The sequence below is a fragment of the Pongo abelii genome, chromosome 13, assembly GCF_028885655.2.
Source record: "Pongo abelii isolate AG06213 chromosome 13, NHGRI_mPonAbe1-v2.0_pri, whole genome shotgun sequence".
NCBI lineage: Eukaryota > Metazoa > Chordata > Mammalia > Primates > Hominidae > Pongo > Pongo abelii.
In genome coordinates, this window is record NC_071998.2 from 76,026,132 (window position 1) to 76,050,143 (window position 24,012).

The 24,012-nt window shown below is 38.3% G+C and overlaps 1 protein-coding gene across 8 annotated transcripts in view; it reads right to left on the reverse strand.

The window, feature by feature from the left end:
- Positions 1-216: 216 nt before the first annotated feature.
- Positions 217-24,012, reverse strand: part of AGTPBP1 (ATP/GTP binding carboxypeptidase 1) — a 195,029-nt gene continuing 171,233 nt past the window's right edge. For 7 of the 8 annotated variants that reach the window (XM_024252583.3, XM_024252588.3, XM_063714267.1 and 4 more), the window contains one exon: positions 217-962. In XM_024252583.3, the coding sequence (XP_024108351.2) occupies positions 785-962 (178 nt within the window). In that variant the 3' untranslated portion in view covers positions 217-784. Of the gene's footprint in view, positions 963-2,331; positions 7,892-24,012 lie in introns of those variants that run through there. The other variant, XM_063714269.1, reaches the window with a different exon arrangement.

The following is a 24,012-nucleotide window of genomic DNA, read 5'->3' on the forward strand; positions in this document are numbered from 1 at the left end:
TTCACCATGTGGACCAGGCTCAAACTCCTGACCTCAAGTGACCCACCCACCTCAGCCTCCCAAAGTGCTGGGATTACAGGCATGAGCCACCATGCCCAGCCAACTTTCTTAAAAACAACTTTTTATCACTGTGTCCAATTCTGGGTTTTTATCACATTCTCACAAAGTTCTATACATCAAATAATCTGAGCTGGTTAAAGAAGATGACAAAATGAATGCAACATTTAATACAGTTTTTATTTGTTTAATTTGGTAAATGTAGAATGTAATGGTTTCAACGCAAACCCTGGATTACTTCAGTCACAACCCAATAGTTAACATGATTCTGAAGAACAGTCTTATCTTCAATATCTACCCACTTCTAAACAAACACATCTATAGAAATCCATGTACATATATATTAGTTTTCAACAAGTCAGGATTTTCAACAACTCTAAAATTTCAATTTTATATTCTGAACACACTTCAAAATTATCCACTTGATGTAGGATATAACCATAGGGAGATAAAAATTCATGCAATGATACTTAGGTTTTTTTTTAAGGTAAATCCAATATTTGATCATTCAATGCTACATAAAGTGCACTGAATATCTAAAATAAAACAAGCGCAAATTTTATCATTAATTAATAACACATTTATTGTCTTGAAACCAAACTGGCCCAAGTTACTTTTTGTCTTTTTGAGTCAGCTCTGTATAAACTCATTTCTCTCAAGCTTCCTGGGAAATAAAAACCAAGATATTTCATTTATTCTTTGCAGTTAACAAGAGATGGCAGCGGGCTCAAGGTAGGTATGTTCTTGATAATTCAGAGTCAGAAAGTACTTCTTCTTGAGCAGAAGGTTCATAATCTCCTACATTTTCAGCCAACTCAATATCTAACTCATCATTACTTTCTGCACTGTAATCAACTTCTTCAAGGAATCGAGGTTCATCTTCATCCAAAACATAAGTGGTAGGGCTGCAGCCAAAACACACAGAACATACAAGACTTTGTTAGGTCTTAGGGTCCTAATATAAGATTATTTCACCATACTAGACTAACTTTGATTCCAATATAATATAAGCTGTGTTAACTTTTAAAAATCTTATCCAAATGAACAAGTTGAAATTTATAATAGGTGAAAGTTCCTTGTATTGACAATAAGCAGTGAAATGTGATTAATTATATTACAAGAGTATCAATATGTATCCTAAAATTAGATAGATAGCTTAAAAAACAGTGAACTCTCTCATCAGGTTATTTCTTTGAAAGATTTCGTCAATTTGCAGGCTAAGATTTATTTTTTAATTCTACTTAAATCACTGTAAATCAGGCAAATATAATTTCAATAGTCCTTACAAGAAACTGTGAGCATTTAATTGGCTTCTCGAGTAATGCACTAAAACCACTCACTCTAAGTTTATAAAGTGATTAGCTGCCATAAAAACAGCCCATATACCTGCCCCCCAGTTTCCGTAGGTCAAGAATAAAAATGAAAAACAAGTGAACACTCTACACCCAGATTAATTACTTTCCCGAAGGACACAGAATAAGACATTTGCTTAAAAGCACTAAGTGCTTCTAAATATTTCATGAAGTAGGTTGTTTGGGACTGAGACAACTTTTCTACTAGGTTCTGTAACGTATTCTTTCCTAGAAAAATATCACATTATTCTGATATCTCCCCATTTGTGAGATTTACACCCCCCACACACAAAATATCAAATAAACACTACAGAAACATTTTAGAATCTCTAAGGTAGTGACCAAAACTACCTTAATTTCATATAGATGTACGTTTATTTCCCACCTGCTTCCAAAAAGGATTTCCTATAACTGATGCGATTAAAACCTATAGAATCAGACAATGAAAAAGGAACAATATCTGTTAAAATAAAGAGAGAAGCAGATGTCATTAGGCACCTAAAATGAGAGAATTCCTGCAACTGAGTATGAAATTCAGTCCAGATATCTGGAAGTTAAGGTGGGATGGGAAAGTTAATAGATTATATGGTTCTAATTTTCTGAGAAGTTTGCAAGACTCATCTAGCAAGAGTACCTTTTTTCCTATACTTGCTTTAATCTTGCTCATTAAAGGGAAAAGTACATTGCAAAACCACCTTGATCTAATGTAGCAAACTTCCTCTTAAAAGTTCAGAGCTTGCAATATGATAGAGTAGTCCAAATAAATCAAGCTGAGTGGCTTGGAGGATTGTGTGAGACTTCACAACATACCTAACACTCACAAGAACAATTTCACAGTTTTTAATTTGCAACTAAAATATTTAGTATGAATCCGTTAGGTCATTAGAGAAACAAGTTAGATTAAAAGAAATGATCATTTGGCTTTGGTTTTTTTTTTTTTTTTTTTTTTTTTTGAGACAGAGTCTTTCTCTCTTGCCCAGGCTGGACTGCAGTGGTGTGATCTCGACACACTGCAACCTCTGCCTCCGGGTTCAAGCGATTCTCCTGCCTTAGCCTCCTGAGTAGCTGGGACTACAGGCCCCCACCACCACGCCTGGGTAATTTTTGTATTTTTAGTAGAGACGAGGTTAGACCATGTTGGCCAGGCTGGTCTCGAACTTCTGAACTCAAGTGATCCGCCTGCCTTGGCCTCCCAAAGTGCTGGGATTACAGGCGTGAGCCACCGCACCCAACCTTATTTGGCCTTTTAAAATGACTTACCATGTTTCTTTCGAAATATAATAATTCATTCTTCCTCCTTGAGTTTGTATTTCAAATTCTCAGAGGAGTCCCAGGTGATTCTTAGAATAAATGGAAAACTAACTGAAGCAAAGAAAGTGAAAAGAGGGAAGGGAGAAAAGACAAATCTTCTCTTGCCACATACTTATTTTCTTCCTGGAGACAGTCATAACAAGAAGATATGATAATGGAAATGCAAGGAAGAGACAGACACTAAAAAGTTATGCACTGTGCCAGCACAGGGGCTGGGGAAACCACCCAGAACTATAGAGGCTGCTTCCAGATAGACAAGAAGTGGCCAGTGTCTCCCAACAGGTAGGAAGAACACAAAATCCATGTGTTGGGTAGGTGAGCAGGGAAGCACGCATAGTTCAAGAGATCTATGGACAGCGGAATTCCAGCCCACCTTTCCCCCTATCTGAAAACAGACTTGGCATAAGTGAAACTGGTTGCTGGGAGCCCAGCCACTGCACTGGGATCAGAGTAAGGATCTCATTCTCCGTGGGAAACTGAATATTACAGAGTTAATCAATTTGAACAAAAGGAAAGGGTTTACAGAAAAAGCCTAGTTTTATAAGCTGAAGTCAATGAGGAAACAGAATGACAGAAGTATGATTTAGGAGCAAGAAGGATGCCCAGGATAGAGCTAAATAAGTTTAGCTTCCTTCACAGGAAGGAATCTTAGAGCAATGTTGGTATCAGGTGTTGATGTGCACTTTTAAGACAAAGTAGCACAACCTGGAAGGCAAGCACCTGGAAAATAAAAGAAGCATCTTCACAAGAAATGCTTAGGCAAATAATCTGATCCTGTCAGTTCTTGATCTTGGCTCATTCATCATGTTGACTATGAGAAGAACTCCATTCATTTCTTGAAATCACCCATTCTGGTAAGAGTATGGAACTGGTCCACTCCTCTGATTCCACTCCTATAACCCACAATGGCCCTAACATTTGACTCTTGTTTCTCCAGGTCCTAATAAAATCATGTTCCTAGCCACAGCTTCATTAAGGTCTACACTGGAACTGAAGTATACAGCACACATCGAGCTATTGTGAGGGGCCCACCAGTGCTAGCTCAGGCACATCAGTCAGGCTGAGTGTGCAAAGAGGAGGAAGTTAGCGGTGGAAAGAGGTATACACAAGTGTGTTGAAGAGTGTGTGAGTGTGTGTGTGTGTGAGAGAGAGAGAGAGAGAGAAAGATATCAGGGGATCTGGAAGGAGCTAGGGGAATAAATACTGAGACAGGGGAAAGAGAAAAACAGAAGATTACATCCCCCAACATTCTACTAAAACCAGCATTCAGACTGCTATTCCAATCACCATTTTCCAGTCCATTTTTACTAGCTCTCTCCACTGTGCTTCATGGTGGTGAAAATTCTGATACCCTTCTATTCTAGTTTGCTTAATTCCTTTCTGTCCCTTCTCAATGGTGATCATGTGCTCCTCATCCTCTATGCATTCCTCAAACCTAGGCACTGTATTTATAAAAATGCTTTCTTAGCCAACAGCTCTTATAAGCGTGCCCTCTTTGAACAAGTTCATCTATTTTAATCTGTATTCTCATTATTTCCAAATCCAAATTTCTAGCCCCAACTTCTCCACTGAACTTCTGTACAGGCATGGACTTGCCAGATATAGTCCCATGACTGTCTCACGTGCACCTCAAATGTAGCATCTGGAAAACTCACTGTTCTCCCTACCAAGCCCAATCCTCTTCCAGTATGCTCGGTATCGTTCACTCCATGAGTCATTCAAACCAAAGTTCACTACAAGCAAGTCCTGCCACTCAATATCCTGACCACTCCATGCCTCACATTTCATACTGCAAGCCTTCACCAGCACTGTTTCCTCTGCATAAGGTATTGATAGGGTTCGGATGTGTGTCCACTCCAAATCTCATGTTGAAATGTAATGCCCAGTGTCAGAGGTGGGGCCTGGTAGGAGGTGTTTGGGTCACGAATGGCTTGGTGTCTCTCTCACGGTAATGAGTTTTCACTCTGTGTTCATGCGAGATCTGGTTGTTTAAAAGAGTGTGGCACTTCCCCCTCTCGCCACGTGACATGTCTGCTCCCGCTTTGCCTTCCACCATGAGTAAAAGCTCCCTGAGACCTTCCCAAAAGCCAAGCAGACGGTGGTACCATGCTTCCTGTGCAGCCTGCAGAACCACCAGCCAATTAAACCTCTTTTCTTCATAAATTACCCAGTCTCAGTTTGTAAGTACCCAGTTGCTATAAAGGAATACCTTTATAATGGACAAATGTAGGTATACTTCACATCTTTCTTCCCTTAAATACTCTTTATTTTTTCAAAACACAGCTCAGTCTCATCTTCAGATGTTCGTCCTTAAAGCTCACCTTGGGATATGTGTCCTTTCTCTATATCCCCTTTGTACCTTGCACATTCTATCTGATCACTTCATGTATGCAATTGAAACCACTCATTTGTGTGCCTATATTCTCAGTACTAAATCACAAGCACCTTTAAGATCAACAACTGTGACTTACCCATCTGATCTCTCCTGTCAGCTTCCAGAAGGGCATGACACATTGCAGGCACCTCAATAAATGTTTGCTAAACTCTTTATGAAAAGCCTTGAGGTTGACGAGATCCTCAATTTTTATCCCACGGATTTTACTTTAGTGAACAAACTTCAAGGCACAAGACCAATCACAGCAATTCATCTTTGCTTTTATTAATAATTTCAATGTCTTTACAATGTAGGAAATGCTTTCATAGACATTATTTCCTATGATTCTCACAAAACCTTCACTGAAAAAAAAGACTTCAAGGTCACTTGCCCTATGTTTATAAAATAATCGCTTTAAATAAGCAGATAGGAGTCCAAAAATTCTTACAATCATAAGAAAAAAAAAGTCTAACCAGTACTTAATTATTTCTTGTCATGATTACTTTGTTTTAATGCCACTGTTTCCTTGCTTCCCCCATTTTCTTCAGATAAGTTTACTCCTTTTGGCTTGTTCTGCATCCTTTTCTGACAGCTGCCCTGTGTACACCTGCCTTAACATCTATCCTTCTACTCTGAATAGACTAAGCCAAAAGCAATTAAGAAATATTTCCTTCTAAAGAAAACAGCATTTTAGTCCAAAACCAAATCCTGTCATGCTGCTTCAAGAAAAACATCAAAACTTTCAAAGAGCCTTTCTGACAGGATGAATGCATTGAAATTCTCTGCTGTATGGTATCATTATGATGCAGAAAAGGTTTATAATTCCAACTGATTTCTAAAGAGAACAAAACAATTTTACTTTATGCAGATTCAGAAAGTTTTCTGGCCACCCTCACATTAAGTGTAACACAAAACTAAACCTAAAAAATGCACCATTCTCCCTCAAATATATGCCATCTCCTTCCATGAGAACTGATTTGCCATCCAAGACACCAGAATACAGATCTTCAACTCCATGACCTACAACAGGCATGACGAAAGCAAAAAACACTGCCCATGGAGTTGGAAATTCTGGGCTGTGCCTCTACTGTATTCACCAGTTGTGTGACCCAGAGCAAGCCATTTCCTCTCTCTGAGCACAGGTTTCTCAGTGTAAAGCAGAGATAACAATATCAGTCCCACCTATCTCACAAAGTTGCTGGGCTCATATTATGACAATAATAAAACCTACCTTGTTAAAGAAAACAGTAAATCAATCTTTCTCAATTTCTAAAGAACCCAGGCATGGCCTGTCTCAAGCCAATAGGATGAAAAATACTCCATCTACCTTTGCACCTCAGAACCCTCCTTTAACTCTGCACTGTTAACTTTTGAGAATAACCTACCTGTTTTAAGATAGCATAATAAAATATCATGGGGGAAAATTTTTGAAAATTGCAGAAACAGAAAAATATGCCATTGCCTAAATTATTGGCAATTTGTGAATTGCTGATTGTGTCTGATTTTCTTGTATTGAAATGTCAGATTTAGGGTGAAAGAAAATCTTTCTATTTGTACAAATACCAGAAGATGTTTCATTTATATAATTTATAAAATTTTATTCCTATCTTATGAGAGATAAATATAGCATCTCCTAAAAATATCACACAGTAAACAAAGTTATCCATAGAAAATGCAAGTAACAATTTCTGTCAGGCTTAAATGGCTACAGCATATAGACATACATGCATACACACACAGAACTAGCGTACAGAATATCCAATGAGAGAATATGTCTATTTGAAAAAAAAAAGAAATTTGCTAATTTATTTGTACTTTTGTTGAAAAGTACAATACAGTCCCTGACTTGTAATAGTTCAACTTAAAATTTTTTGACTTTACAATGGTGCGAAACCATTCCGTTATTTCAGTATAATATTCAATAAATTACTTGAGATATCCAACAGTTTATTATAAAACAGGCTTTGCCTTAGATGATTTTGCCTGACTGCAGGCTACTGTTTAAGTGTTCTGAGTATGTTTAATGTAGGCTAGGTATAGGAAACGGGCTTTTAACTTATGGTATTTTCAACTTATGATGGGTTTATCGGGACATAATCCCACTGTAAGTCAAGGAGCAGCTGTATCACTAAGCTAGCTTTGGGAAGCAGCAATTAACTATGTCACTAAGCTCCAACTTATTTTGCCATTGAACTAAAACATTCCTTACACATAATGAAACTGTTAAATGATTAAATTATCCAAATTAGACAAGAGCATTTCAAAAATTGAAACCATTATATTCTATTAATTTTGGTTACATACTTGGGGGATACAAGATACAATAAAGGAACGTGAATTTTAGAGTTAGACCTCAATCCAATTCCTGATTCTGACAGGAATTTCTAGATGGATGGCCTCAGGTAAATTTCTCTCTCTGAGCCTCAGCTGCACACATCCATAAAAGGATCACAATACCATCTATCTCTGATCACTCTCAGTAGAACATTAGAATCTAGATAACCAACCTTTACAGAAATTCAGAATGAACATGCTTATCAGGGGTCCCAAGACCACCGCAGGGTTAGTGATTTGCTAGGAAGACTCACAGGACTCAGCACACAGTTGAATTCAGTTATGACTTATTACAGTGAAAGGATACAAAGCAAAATCAGCAAAGAAAAAAAGGTGCGTGGGGCAAAGTCCAGTGGAACCCAGGCCAAGCAAGGGCAGCTGTTAGAGGCAGAGAAGTCATCAGAGTTTTCAGCAATTTCAAAGGATTGGAGGCAAAAACTGAAGTTCAGAGCTGCCAAGGTTCCTGAAAGAAGGGAGGTGCAGAGATGTGACCTCAACACTTGACAGTTTTCCCTTAAAGACATTTGACAAATTTTTAAATTACATAGTACAAGAGGCTAAAAAGCAAAGCATAAAGCAGCAAAATAACCAAAACAAAAAAATAAACAAGTGAGCAACAGAAATTTCTGGTAGTCCTGTGGTGCTGGGGAAAGGAGGAGCCTTCAGTTGTGACCTCTGGAGGGCTACAGCTTACAAAGCCAGGAGTAGGCGTGAACCAAGAGTTAAAAGAGGTTTCACACATTTTGCAACCCTACCTTAAGGCAACTCAGTGGCTCTCTGGACTCAGGCAATCTGCCTTACTCTAAAAGCCTCCCAGAAGATAAAATGCATCTTCTGTGAGGGAAGATATCTAGAGCCTCTGAAGTTTTTATACATAATACCTGGCATCTGACCAAATATTACCAGACATATCAAGAAATAGAAACAGGAAAAACATTCCAACAGAAACAGACCCAAAGGTAGTTCAGTATGGGGGTTCTCAGGCATGAACTTTAAGTAATAACTATAATTAATATGTCCAAACAGATGATGAAATGAAGAATTTCACCGTTTATTATCTATTTAAAGAGAATCAAATGGAAAGCCTAGAAGTGAAAAATATATAACTGAAATTAAGAACTCAAAGATAGGTTTAAAACTGTCTTTTGGACAGAGCTGGAAAGAGAATTAGTGAACCAGAGATAAGTAAGCAGAAAATGTCCAAACTGAAGGGAAGAAAGCAAAAAAAGGATAGAAAACTTAAATCTCCACATAAATTAAATCTGCAGAGGAGAAACAAATGGGCAGATGCAACATTTGAAGAGCTAAGGGCAGGGAATTTTCCAAAAACAATGAAAGACTCAAATCACAAATTTAGGAGGGGCTAGAAAACCAACTCTCAGCACTCATAGCAAAACTGCTAAAAACCAGAGATAGAAAAACCTAAAAGCATCCAGACAAGACTCATTACCTTCAATGGAGTAAAACATAAGACAGTAGGCCAGGTGCAGTGGCTCATGCCTGTAATCCCAGCACTTTGGGAGGCCAAGGCAGGCAGATCACGAGGTCGGGAAATCAAGACCATCCTGGACAACATGGTGAAACCTTGTCTCTACTAAAAATACAAAAATTAGCTGGGTGTGGTGGCAGGTGCCTGTAGTCCCAGCTACTCAGGAGGCCGAGGCAGGAGAATCACTTGAACCCAGGAGGCAGAGATTGCAGTGAGCCGAGATCATGCCACTGCACTCCAGCCTGGCGACAGAGCAAGGCTCCATCTCAAAAAAAAAGACAGTTGATTTCTCAACATAAACAATGGAAGCTCAAATTCAATGCAGTGGTATCTTTAAAGTGCCAGTGAGGGGGGCGAGGTGGCACTAGGAGGAAGACCCACTTAGAATTCTATACTGGAGATACAGTCTTCAAAAGTGAAGGTGAAATAATAAGAAATTTTTCAAATAAATAAAAATGGAAATAATTTGTTGTAAGCAGATATGCACTAAAAGAAAATTAATCTTAAACCAAAACACAGAAATAGAGGAAGAAATGAAGAACAATGGAAAAGTAAATATAAGTGAATATGACTAACTAAAACATTAATAATGTGTAATTAGATTTAAAATATATGGAGTTCAATTCAACAAACCCTAGGGCCTACTTTAGTGTGGAAGGTGGGAGAACAGAAAGGATCAGAAAAAAATAACTATTGGGAACTAGTCTTAGTACCTGGGCGAGGAAATAATCTGTACAACAAACCCCCGTGACATGGGTTTACCTATGTAACAAACCTGCATATGTACCGCTGAACCTAAAAGTTTAAAAAATACGATTAATAAAAAATAATAAAATATATGGAGTTCAATTAAAATATGACAATAACACAAAAGGTGAAAAGGTGAGTAGAATACATCCGAAGATCCTAGCATTGTCTGTGAAGAGGCAAGAAGAGTAATTTTTATTATACTCTAATAAACCAAATATCCATGTTATCATCTCTAGAGTACCAGTAAAAGAATAGTAAAAGAGAACGGAACAAGCTTACAGAGAGACAAAATTGGAATAACAATAAAATTTTTTGAATTAATCTCAAAGAAGGTGAGAAAAAAAAACATAAAACAAGTGAAACCAATAGAAAACAAATATAGTAATTTACAAGCTCAGTTGTATTAGTAATTCATTAAATGGAAATGGAGTAAATACTCCAATTAAAAGACAAAGATGACTAACTGGATTGTAAAATACAATCACATGGTACATACAAGATTCCTATCTTGAATATAAAGAGAAAACTGGGACTAAAAGGATGGAAAAGATATTATGCAAAAACTAACCAACCAAAGCTAGGGCAGCTACACTAGTGTAAAACAAAGCTGGCTTTAAAGCAAGAAGCATTACCAAAGAAGAGACATTTCATGATAAAGGGATCAATCCACCAGAATGACGTAATGATTCAAAAGTTCTACACATCTACTATAATAACACATAAAGCAAAAATTGACAGAACTAAAAGGAAAAGTGGACACATTCACAGTGATGGGGAAACCTGAAAACATCTCTCTTAATACCTAATAGAACAAACAGACCCAAAAACCACTACAATGTGAAAAATCTGAACCACAGATTTAAAAACTTGATCTTATCAGGAATATAGGGAATGCTACAATCAGCAATTAAAGAATATACATTCTTTTCTAATATGAATATAATACTAAATATGTATTCTTCCTTATGCTGATATATTATTTTCTTATTTTGAAGTCTCAGACACTTCTGAGAGACACCTGTGAGAGAAATAACTTTTTCTCCCAAGAGGCTACCAAAAATATAAAATGCCATAAATATATACAATCTTCAAATTCCTTATATAGCTAAGTCTTCCAGACTAATAATCACTAATTTGATACCTATATATAACTCAATTATAAGGATCATTTACTTATGACAAGGCTCAAAGCTTTCATTATAATCAAATCTGGTCTGGGATCCCGAGGTGCTCACATCAGTCCCAAACTTATTTATCTGGATGATTTCAATCTCTCTATTTGTGGGTACAATAACGTTTCATCTACTCAGCACAAATACAAATGGTGCACTTTTAGTTATAAGCAACTATGATTTCCAAGGTACAAGAAGGTATGATATGATCTCCAATTACATGACTTATCTGCCCAGAAAAATCCCAGTAGTAATTACAGTTCTAAGAATTTTCTACGTAGTAGCAATAAATGATTCCCAGAAATGCAAACCAGACTCAAGTTATGTGTACCACAACTATTAGAAAGGAAAATCTTTTTTCTTAATTAGCTTAATTAAATGGTAAATTATATATTAAAAATAAGGCACAATACCAGTAAACTTTACCACATAGCTAAGTATTAGACACTACTGTTAACATTTAGCCAAGAATTACCTATATTAATTTAATCTTCTCAGAAGACAAAGTTCCTATATATGTATAAACAAACAAATACTAACTTCACATAAGGAAAATACAGATAACAGAGGTTAACATTTCATTCTAGTGTTTGTCAACGGTCTATAGCAACTAATATTTTTGTACTATTTTACCAACAGCTACCACTCAGTCTCTCTCATAATGCTGGGGACAGGACTACAGCCTTTAATTGAGAAATAATATGATGGTAACTGGTCCACAGACTCATAGTGTTCCCTATACCTTATTAGAAAAATATCAAAACATACAAAATTAGGTTTTTTAAAAATGTTAAAACAAAATATGACTAATGCTAAGTATTTTAAAGGCTTTCTCTGGCTTAAGCTATATTTATTAGCTGTATTAGGAACAATGTCTCATCAAATTTTCTAATGTCTATGCTGTATGTATGAAAAGGAATTAAGTAGTGACACATGCTACAGTATGGATGAACCTCAAAAGCATGCTAAGTGAATGAAATCAGACACAAAAAGGTCACATATTGTATGATTCCATTTCTATGAAATACCCAGAATAGGTGAATCCACAGAGACAAAAAGCAGATCAGTGGTTGCCAGGGGCTAGGAGTGACTGCTTAATTGGTATGAGGGTCTCCTTTGGGGGTGATAAAAAGGTTTTGGAACAAGACAGGGGTGACTGATGGCTGCACACCATTGTCAACATACTAAATGCCACTGAATTGTTTGCTTTAAAATGGTTAATTTTATGCTCTGTGAATTTCATCTCAATTAAAAACTAGATCCAAATAGTATTTTTGATTTAATTAGGCTTCATTTAAACATGGGTATATTTTTAATTATGATAAAACATTGTGTAGATATTGCTATCTTTCAACTTCACTTTCCTATAATTTTTTTTGAGACAGGGTCTCATTCTGTTACCCAGGCTGGAGTATAGTGATATGCTCTCAGCTCACTGCAACCTCCACTTCCTGGGCTCAAGCAATCCTCTCACCTCAGCCTCCCAAGTAGCTGGGACTACAGGCACCTGTCACCAGGCCAGGCTAATTTTTGTATTTTTTGTAGAGACAGGGTTTCACCATGTTGCCCAGGCTGGTCTCGAATTTCTAGACTCAAGACATCTGCCCGCCTTGGCCTCCCAAAGTGCTGGGATTACAGGAGTGAGCCACGGCACCTGGCCATCCTATAATATTTTAAACATGCTCAAGCTTCAGATACTTCATCCACAAACCTGATATCCTGAAATTTAGTCACCACCACAATATCCTAATAAATAACTATTAAATGTTTCATCAGTCTCATTCTCAAATCATTTAAATGAAGGTCACTGAAACTGTTTAATAGTTCAGATAATAAAATAAAAATGCCTTTTGCTAAGCACAAAAATACTATATAGCTATTTGCTTTTATGAGTCCTACCAGTATTTCCAGCTTTGACCTGAAAGAGAAACACCTACCCCAGGAAAAATGTAATGCAGACTTAGTGTTGTATCAGACGGAATTTTTATTATACAACACAAATGGGTAAAATTAAAATGACTTTTGTTTGGTAATTACCAATAAATGCCCTGGGAATATATAACATAATGAATATTCAACAGTGAGCATTATTGAAAAGTTCTAGAACTTCTGGTAAACACAGAGGATCTAACATAAGCATTTATTTCTGATCCCTTCTCAAATACTACTAAGATGACAGTAAAAAAAAAAAAATTTTTTTTTTAAAGATAAATTCATAGGAAGAAAATAAATTCAAGAGGAGGTAACGATGAGACAGGAATAATACAGGGTGGTCACAGGAGAATAGAAAATTCCAGGCAGCAGTTTCACATGACTAGCAAAAAGAAACTGCTGAAATGGCTGCAGAAACTAGGGACTGATAAGACCCTGAAAAACCAGGGTGTGGACCTGGGTGAGACCAACTGGACCCAACATAGCACTGGAATTGACCTAGGTTTCACCTAGGACCTCATCATATGCTCATTAACAGACTAAGTCACACACCCACCAGTGTCATGACAGTTCCAGGAACACCCATATTTGGTGTAAAAGTGGGTAGCACAGCAGTTCCGAGAAATCTCCATCTTTTTCCAGTTATCTTCACGAATATTCCACCTTTTGATTAAAGAAACCCATAAAGATAAAAATCCCAAACCCCACTGTGGGACTGTCTCTTGAGGATGCCTGCAGTCCCTCTTCTTGAGTGTGCACTTTTGTTTTGCAATAAATCTCCGTATTTTCACTATTTTCTGACTCATCCTTCAATTCCTTGGCGTGATGGTGTCAAGAGCCTGGGGACACAGACACTGGCTGGGGTCAAGGTCCCATCAGCATTTGAAGACCCACTCCAGCCCACCAGTATCAAAAGCAAACAGGAGATATCAACAAAATGTAGGAAGATGGAGGCAGGTGGAGGCAGATGGATGAAACTAATGGTCTTGAGTTCCAACTTCCTTCACTTTGCTAAGTACCTACAGTAGGGAGGGAAATCAAGGGAAAAAAAATGCTGATTTACATTACAAAGCCCTAGAAAAGTTCAGCAATTAGAGACACTGGTTATTTTTAACAAATGAGTTTTAGGGTGGAATTGAAAACAAGAACCAGCTAAAAGATTTATAAAGAGGAGTTAGACCTTCAAATTCCCTTCTTCAGCCCATCTCCTATTTCACAAAGATGGGAAGTTGGCTTTCAAAAGATGCTTCAGAGAGGCTACTCACATAGGGCCAAAAGGCAGAAGTAGCAGAAGTACAATCCAGAAAATGGGGGTGCAAGTGGGGAGTGCAAGTCAAAGTCTGCTCGAAAGTAAATCCTATTGAGCTCCCCAAATGCTGGCTTATGCCCCTAAGGCAATACTTCTCAACTTAAAAAAAAAAAAAAAATCCCCTAAGGAGTCTTTGTAGATAGATATTTTTCCTAACTCCCACCCCTTAATTAATTACATTAAGTATTAAAAAGATCAATGTTAGATAACAGCCAGTTAAAGAAAGAATGGGTGAATTAGAAGGTAGGTTCAAAAAAACATCCAGAAGAAAGCACAGAGAGACAAAAGGATAGAAATTTATTCGTAAGAGAATAAAAGACACAGAGGATCTAACAAACATAAATAGTGAAAAGATCTAACATAAACATAAATGGAGCCCCAGAAGGAGAGATAATGAAGGCAGGAACAATGTTTGAAGAGAATATAGCTAAGAATTTCCCAAAACTGATAGAAGACATGAAGCTCCAAATTTAAGAAACTCTGGGAACCCCAAGCAAAATAAGAAAATCATATCTATGTAAAGCTCCTAAATATGAAACACTAAGAGAAATTCATAAAAGCAACTTAGCCTTAAAAGACAGACCATTTTAAGTACGTGGTGACTCACGCCCAGTACTTCGGGAGGTGGAGGCGGGCAGATCATGAGGTCAGGAGTTCAAGACCAGCCTTGCTAATATGGTGAAACCCCGTCTCTACTAAAAATACAAAAATTAGCTGGGTGTGGTGGTACACGCCTGTAATCCCAGCTACTTGGGAGGCTGAGGCAGGAGAATCGCTTGAACCCGGGAGGCAGAGATTGCAGTGAGCCAAGATCACGCCACTGCACTCCAGCCTGGTGACAGAGTGAGGCTCCATCTCAAAAAGAAAAAAAAACAGACCATTTTCAAAAGGGCAACAATAAGACGAACAGCTAACTTGACATCCTAACAGTGGAGGACGGAAGACAACAGAATCATGTCTTTGATGTGCTGAAAGAGAGTAAATGTCACCTAGAATTCTCCAGTCAGTGAAAATATCCTTCACAAGTAAAGGGGAAGAAATAACAGTGTTCTTTGGGAAAAAGAAAAATGATCTCAGATAAAACCCAAAATGTAGGGGAAAAAATGAAGAGAAAGAAGAGCAGGGGGTGGAATGTGTGGTGAGAGCTAATGACTGCATTAAACAACAATATCTGTAAAGTTAAAAATACTCGTAGTATCTGAAAGTATCTAACAACAGCAACAGATATGTTGAGAGGGGGTTAAATGGACTTAACATGTTCTAAGAATCCTGTATTGTCCAAAAACAGATAAAAGTACAATTTTTTTTTTTTTTTTTTGAGAAGGAGTCTCACTCTGTCACCCAAGCTGGAGTACAGTGGCGCAATCTCAGCTCACTGCAACCTCTGCCTCCCGGGTTCAAGCAGTTCTCTGCCTCAGCCTCCCGAGTAGCTAGGATTACAGGCACCTGCCACCACGCCCAGCTAATTTTCATATTTTTAGTAGAGACGGGGTTTCACCATTTGGCCAGGCTGCTCTTGAACTCTTGACTTCCTAATCCACCCACCTCGGCCTCCCAAAAGTACAATTTTATATTAAGAGTTTGATAAAGTGAGACTACATGAAGTAATGCCAAGTGTCCATTAAAATCAGTTAAGAGAATAAAACCACTATAAATCTAAAATCAATCTAAAATCTACCAATCTAAAAGAAAGCTCCCCGCCCCCAAAAAAATACAGGACAGATGGAACAAATAGAAAGCATATAATAATCTGGTAGATTTAAACCTAAATATGTCAATAATTACAATAAATGTAAGTGAACTAAATGCTCCGATTGATAAAGAATAACTATATTCTACTTACAAGACATATTTAAATATAAAGACACAAAAGGCTAAAAACAAATACTAAACAAAAAGATAGCTTACATACATAGTAACACCAGCAGGGTTAAGATTCTGTCTTTTGTAATATTAACTCACACACTCAGAAGTTTCAAGCTTTTCCAATTAAAGTAATTTTATAGATTAGTAGTTTTAAGCTCTGTTTAATTTACATCTAATTTTTAAATCTCCATTGTTATTTATAAAACCAAACTTATCTTTCACCAAATAAAGCAATGGTGTAGAAACTAAATGGAATGACTGGCAACTTATTTTTCATAATTATCACAAATTCACTTGAATAAGTCTCTTACCTTTTTCTTAGTTTATTTAAACAAACTTAAATGTTATATGCCAAAAACCTGATGGTTCACAGTGTTGTAAAGAATAATTATATAATATCTGAAATTGGGCGAATATTTACATCCCCCCTTCCCATCCCAATTCATATGTTGAAATCCTAATTCCCAAGGTGATGGTATTAGGAGGTGGGCCTTTGGGAGGTGATCAGGTCACAACAGCAGAGCCCTCTTGAATGGGATTAGTGCCTTTATAAAAGAGATCCCATAAAGATCCCTCACCCCTTCTGCCATATGAGGTTACAGTGAGATGACCACTGTCTATCAAAGAACCAGGCCGTCCCCAGACACTGAATCTGCTGATACCTTGATCTTGGACTTCTCTGTCTCCAGAACTGTGAGAAATAGATTTCTCCTGTTTATAAGGTACCCAGTGTATAGTATTTTGTCACAGCAGCTCAAACAGACCAAGACAGAAATTGACACCAAGAACTGGGGGTGCTATTGTAACAAACATGTAAAAATGTGGAAGTAGTTTTGGAAGTGGGTAGTGAGTAAAAGCTGTAAGAGTATGGAGGTGCATGCTACAAAAGGGATACATGGCTGTGAATGGCCCATAAAGAGCAATTCTGGTGAGGCTCAGAAAGAAAACAGGAAAGCTATAGAGAAAGCTTCAGACTTCTTAAAGAATACTTAATAATCCTGATAGAATGTTGATAGAAATATGACAGTAAAGGCCATTCCGATGAGGTCTCAGATGAAAATGAGGATATTTGGCCAAGGAAATTTCTAAGGAAATTGTTGAAGGTATGGCTTGGCTTCTCTTGATTGCTTATAGTAAAATGCAAGACAAGAGAATTTAAAGATGGAATCGTTCATGAGAGAGGAAGCAGAACGTAAAAATTTGGAAAACTCTCACCCTGTCTATATTGTAACAAACGAGAAAGAGAGTTTTCGAGGAGAGACTATCAAGGGTGTAGCAAAAGGACCAACTGATAAGGCATAAAGTCAGCCAAATAAACAGAGCCAGGAGCTATTGTCCAAGACAAGAAAAGAACCACCACCCTCCCTGACAGGCAATTCAGAGATCATCAGAGTGGTTTCAAAAGAGGAGCCACCGGTGCCTGCAGGCTCACACACTCCACTCCCTGCAGTCTGGCACCCTGCTCCTCAGCAGCACAAGGTGAGGCTCCGGAAGGCCCAGGTGTGGTACACATGCAGTGGTCACCACTTCAGAGGGCACAGGCATTTGGGAGCATCCGTGTATGCTGTCTCTGCTGAGCCCCAGAATTCACCGGCCTGGGGAGCATGGCTATCTCCACCTACATATCGAAGGATGGAGCCACAGGCACACAACCCAGGTAAGGAACCACCACAAGGGCAAGGCCACCACAAACAGCTGCTTCTAGGACAAGGCCCAACAAAGCCATGGGGGCAGGACTGCCTGGAGGCTTAGGGATCCAATCACTGGCCAGCAAAACTGCAGGGATGGAGCCTCCACTCCAGTGTGCCCAGAAGGTGCAACGGCAGCCCCAGTGGGCCTGAAGAGCAGAGAATGCAGCTAAAGATCATTTTCAAGCCTTCAGGTTTTGGACATGCTCAAGAACTGTCAATCCTTTTTCTTTTTGGAATAAAAATGTCTGTCCTGTTCTTGTCCTACCATTGTATTTCAGAAGCACCTAACTTGGTTGATTCCACAGGCTCACAGCTAAAGGAAAATTTGCCTCAGGACAAATTATATCTTGAATCTCACCCATATCTGATTTAAATGACACAGTCATATGCTCCAATGATGTTTCAGTCAACGATGTAATGCATATATGACAGTAGTCCCAATTATAATACCATATTTTTACTGTGCTTTTTCTATATTCAAATATGTTCAAATACAGAAATACTTCCCATTGTGTTACAATTATATATAGTATTCCATACGGTCACATGCTGTACAGGCTTGTAGCCTAGGAGCAATAGGCTATACCATATAGCCGAGGTGTGTAATGGGCTATACCATCTAGGTTACTGCAAATACACAATAAGATATTCATACGATGGTGAAATCACCTAACAACACATTTCTCAGAATGTATTCCTATTGTTAAATGATGCATGACTATATTCAGATGAGTCTTTGGACTTTAAACTTTTGAGTTAATGTTGGAATAAGTGAACACTTTGGGACTATTGAGATGGAAATGATGTATTTTGCTTGTGAGAAGGACAGGAATTTTGGGATGGGAACAGGGATGAAAGGTAATGAACTGAGTGTTTATGTCACCTGAGGTTACAGTGAGAAGAAGGCCACCTATGAGGAAGCAGGCCCTCACCAAACACCAAATCTGCCGTTGCCATGCTTTTGGACTTCACAACCTCCAGAACTGTGAGACATAAATTTCTGTCATTTATAAGCCATCCAGCCTACTGTATTTCATTATAGCAGCCTGAGCGGACTAGGGCAACATCTGTCAATGAGTTACTACTTATGTTGAAAAAGACATTTAACATAAACATTTATTCTTATTGCTGCAATTATTCAAGCTTATTTGATATACATTGCCTATAAATGAAAATAAATTAATTTATAACAGATACTGTATCTCGGGAAATAGTTAAAACCAAGAAGGATAAAACTGAATTGAGGGCTAATTTGTGGAATAACACGATCCACACTGCAGACATGTTGAATAAAGCAAAATTCTGGCAGGGAAAGATGGATTTGAAAAATTATGAAAGGGTGAACTCAACTAAAAAAAAAGTTAGGGGGATTTATATTCATTAACTTGATACCTCAATTTCACATTATGACCAGGAAATAGATTAAAAATTACAAGGACAAAGAAGGGATCCAGAAGAGCACAGACAATAAAGAGAAAAGGACAGGGGGGTGATCTTAGTAAAAGGTAAGTGGTCTCCTAGTTCCATCTCTAATACTGTCATTTACCCTTTTCACTTACACTTGGAAATGTGGCTTCCCCTACTGATTCCATGCTGCCAAATGCCTGTGCCCTACTGATTCCATATTCATCATTATGACCCTCCAGTGCCACCTAATACTATCTCCTCAAGCAATCATTGCCCCTTATCCTCACTATTCGTATTGGAGCACTCATCCTCCTCTCAAATGTAAATGATTCCAAACACCTTCCTTAAGAATTTTCTTGCCTCCACCTTCCCAGTTTCAAAAAAAATGCATACACTTCTTTCAGGTAAAATAGTGGCATACTTTGCCAGTGGCTTTAAAACTCCCAAATGACTAAAGGATAAAATCTAATGTGCCTACATGGTTAATTAGGGCACTATAAGACAGTGCTCTTCCCAGAAATCTAATTCAATTGAATTTTTAAATCTTACATAGCTACCTACCTCTCATTCAACTCAATATGTGACTGGCACACATTGCAAGGTACCATGAATGGCACATTATGCAGCACTAAAGGGCACAGATATAGTCTCTGGGGTTAACTAGGAGTTAGCCAGGCCAAGTGTGAGCAAAAGGCTTCTCTTAAAAGATGGTACTGAAGCCAGGCACAGTGGCTCATGTCTGTAATCCCAGAACTTTGGGAGGCTGAGATGGGAAGACTGCTTGAGCCCAGGAGTTCAAAACCAGCCTGGGCAACATAGGGAGGCTCCCTCTCTATGAAAAAAAAAAAAAAAAAATTAGCTGGGTGTGGTGGTATGTGCCTGTAGTCCCAGCTACTCAGGAGGCCGAGATGGGAGTACTGCTTAAGACCAGGAGGTTGAGGCTGCAGTGAACTATGATCATGCCACTGCATGCCAGCCTGGGCAACAGAGCAAGACCCTGTCTCAAAAAAAAAAAAAAAAAAAAAGCTGGTATAGAAAAGTACACGCTTTCAGGTTCCTGTTATCCCTGCCCCAAAGACAGAGCAATGTTTAGGTAAAATACAAAATAGGATGACAAAAAAGACACATATGCATATAGAAATAAGATATATATCTCCCTGGACCGGAAAAAGAACAGAATCACAAAGTCAGGTCATGGGTGTGCCGCCAGGTCCAAAAGCAGGCAGCAGTAGCTCCTTCAAGGCAACAGAGAGGCTGACAAAGTGCCCTACAGGCAGGGAACTAAATTCAGACTTGTGAATGCAGCAGCTGGAGTAAGGCTTCCCACTTTAGAAAGGAGGCTGAGAAAATAAGGCTGAGACTTCTGCCTAAAGCTAAAGACTTTATAGCATTGCAATTATAAAGTCAGAAAGAAAAGACAGAGGGAATCACAGCCAGAACTTTCATGAACTCAGTGACTTGTCCTGGAAAATCCCCAATCACTGAAGGATGGGAAGTCTGAAATGTTAATATCATGCTACCATAAACTTGTGCTGGAGACCTGACAGGGCCAGGTAGAAGGAATCACAAAATCATTAAGAGGTTACGGGGAGAGGCTTGAAAGGCCTGGGAGTGGGGGACTCTTACTCAAAATGAGCCTGCAAACTATAGGATCATGAGAAACAGTGGATGAATTTACCAACACAATAAAAATAAAACAGCACAATCCACAAATGACTTTAAAAGTGTTTAGGGTCTTCAAAGAAGGAAAGAATAACGGCCATAAGATAAACAAGAAAATGTGAGGGCTGGGTGCGGTGGCTCATGCCTGTAATCCCAGCACTCTGGGAGGCTGAGGCAGGTGAATCATTTGAGGTCAGGAGTTCAAGACCAGCCTGGCCTACATGGTGAAGCCCCGTCTCTACTAAAAATACAAAAGTTAGCCAGGCAGTAGTGGCCCATGCCTGTAATCCCAGCTACTAGGGAGGCTGAGGCAGAAGAATCGCTTGAGCCTGGGAGGTGGAGGTGGAGGTTGCAGTGAGTCAAGATCGCACCACTGTACTCAAGTCTGCGTGACAGAATGAGACCCTGTCTCAAAAAAAAGAAGAAAGAAAATGTGAAATAAATGCAGAAACAAAAAAGAGCAAATTAGATGAGAAATACATCATCATTAAAAGAAAAATCTCCCAGGAGATAAATTCTGGGAGTAGTTGGTGAATTATAAAATGCTACTGAAGAATTTACCTAGACTGTAGCAGGAAAAGGAAACATGAAAAAGCAGTTAAGAGATATGCATGGAGAACAGACTGAGAAATTCCAATACAGGAATTCTAGAAGAACAGAATAAAGGGAATGATAAAGAAGCAATTTTCAAAGAGAAAGTGGTTAAGAACTTCAAAACTGAAGACAAGAGTCCTCAAATTAAAAGTACCTATTAAGTGTCAAGCAAGATAAACTAAAAATAAGTCTACTCCTAAACATAATGTCCTGAAACTGAACCAGATTGAGGATAAGAATAAAATCTTAAAGAAGTGGAGGCACAGACATTTTGGTAGAGAAAACCAAAAATGCAAAGACCCTAGGGTGACAAAGAGACTGATCTGTTCTAAAATAAGGCTACTCAAGGTGTGGTCCATTGACCAGTGTGGTCCACAAACTCTTTGTTACTGGCCCATGGTGACAAAAGTACAGAAACTGAAATGAAGTGTTCAGAAACCTTTATAACAATCTGACACAGAAATTATAGGTCTGGTGAATCTAATAATAAGAAATTAGCGCTTATATTTGTATTCTTTGGGGTCCTCTCTCCCATTTTCATAGTGTTTCATTCTTATATTTTTATTCAAGTATCAGTACAGAAAAAGTTGTAAAACAGAAACTGGTCCTTTGCCATAACTGGTTTAGAAGCACTGTTCTGAAAATTCAAGGGTGGTCAGTGCAGTCAGAATGATAAGGATACAAAGTGAGAGTAGGACAAGCTCAAAGAGGAGAGGAAGGTGTAGGTGGCTTACGCTGAACCTCAGAGACTCTGATAATGGATATATTCCATTACACACCTGGGACACTGATAATGGCTTCTAAGCACACGAGTGACCAGTGCATGCAAAGAAGCTGGAGGATACCAGAAGTAAAGTACATGGAGCAAAACCAGTCAGAAGGTTACTGGAGTTGTCCAGGCAAAGGGTAATGGCAGCCTGGACTACTGTAATGGTAAAGGTGATGAAGAGAAATGAAAGCTCTGAGAAATATCTCAGAAGAGAAATCAAAAAGTTCTGGATGATGGATTGGGTTAAGGGTAAGCGAGAGAGAGGAAAATGCCAAGAATAAGACATGAGCATCTGGGTGGATAGGGGTGGCTAAGAATGAACAGGTTTGCTATGGGAGCAGCAGTCACAAGCTGAGTTCTAGACTAGTTAATTTTGTGTCCAGGTGTACATAAGCAAGTTGGAAGATGGATCCATGGGTCTGTGAGATTGTAAGTAGAGTTGTCAACATACAGATAGAATGTGAAGTCACAGGAATGAATATCACCCACAGAAAGCAGGTAAATTGAAAAGTGGAAGAGGAGAAAAAGCAAAAGAAGATGAAGGAAAAAATGCTCAAAGGAAAGTTTATGAACACACCACCCCTGTTTCCCCCTCAACAAATAAACCCAAGTGACCTGTGTTAATTAACTATGGCTGTTGTTACCAAAGTAACTTTTATTAGTGATCACCAATGCAGGGCACAACTAAAGGATGAATATCAACAGCTAAGAGAAGGAGGTAAAGATAAGAAATAGTACAACATCCCCCACATCACATTACCAATAATGTAAATAATGACAAGAATTTGCACTTATTCCTGAAAAGTTTCCAAGAGCAAGAAAAAGAATAGCTGAATGAATAAGCAATTACTATAAAATAAGATATTAAAATAATAAATTGCAGTAACTAAGGAAAAAAGTTTTGTCAACCTGTATTGGGTGGGGGGAAGCAGGCTTAAAAGCAACAAGTATATACTAATGATCTGATCTGAAATTATAAAGCTGGCTAGTTTTATCTTCAGCCCACAATCAGAACCTCCCTCATCCCCCTTATTTACTCTATCTGTATTATATGAAAAACAAAACAATAACAACAACAAATTTACATTTAAGAAGCAGGGTGCTGAATAGCTGTACGCTAGTAGCGTGTCATATTACACTGGAAGTATCCACCTCAAAAAATAACTCCAGATCGCTCTGCAGCCACCACTCTCCTCAGAGTACTACATTAGCTGGTGCTTACATCATAGAAGTCCCAGGCTACTATAAGCTTCTAAATGTTTTGAATTAATACATTTTTCATATAGGATGGATCATTTATCATTCCATACTTAAAGACATATACAATTACTATTTCCTCTTCTATAAAATCTATACTCATTAGCAAAGAACTGAACACTTGCTCCTCTGCTGTTTTCTTCAGCCTTAACTTTTCTAAGCTCCAGATAAGTCTTTCCACCTTACCTAGTCTACAGTAGTCCCCTATTACCTGGAGAGGACAAGACCAAGACCCCTCTGTTCATGCCTGAAACTGTGGACGGTAACAAACCCCATATACCTGTTTTTTTCCATATGATAACTGAGACAGCTACTAAGTGACTAAGGAATAAAGGGGGTGGGTAGAGAGTGTCTATAGTGTGGCTACGCTGGACAAAAACAATGACTCACGTCCCGGGTGGAATGGAGTGGGATGGCAGGAGACGTCACCAGACTACTGAGAACAACATGCAATTTAAAATTTATGAATTGTTTATTTCTGGAATTTTCCATTTAATGTTTTTGGACTGCATTTGACCACGGTTAGCTGAAACCATAGAAAGTGAAGCCAAGGATAAGGGGGCTACTGTATTTTCCATTGCTAACTTTGTTTCCTTCATGTTCAGCTGCTATTTCTTTACCAAACCTCATCTACTATTATCTTTCAAGCCCTACCCTAAAACCTAATGACTTGGGAAAAACTCTCT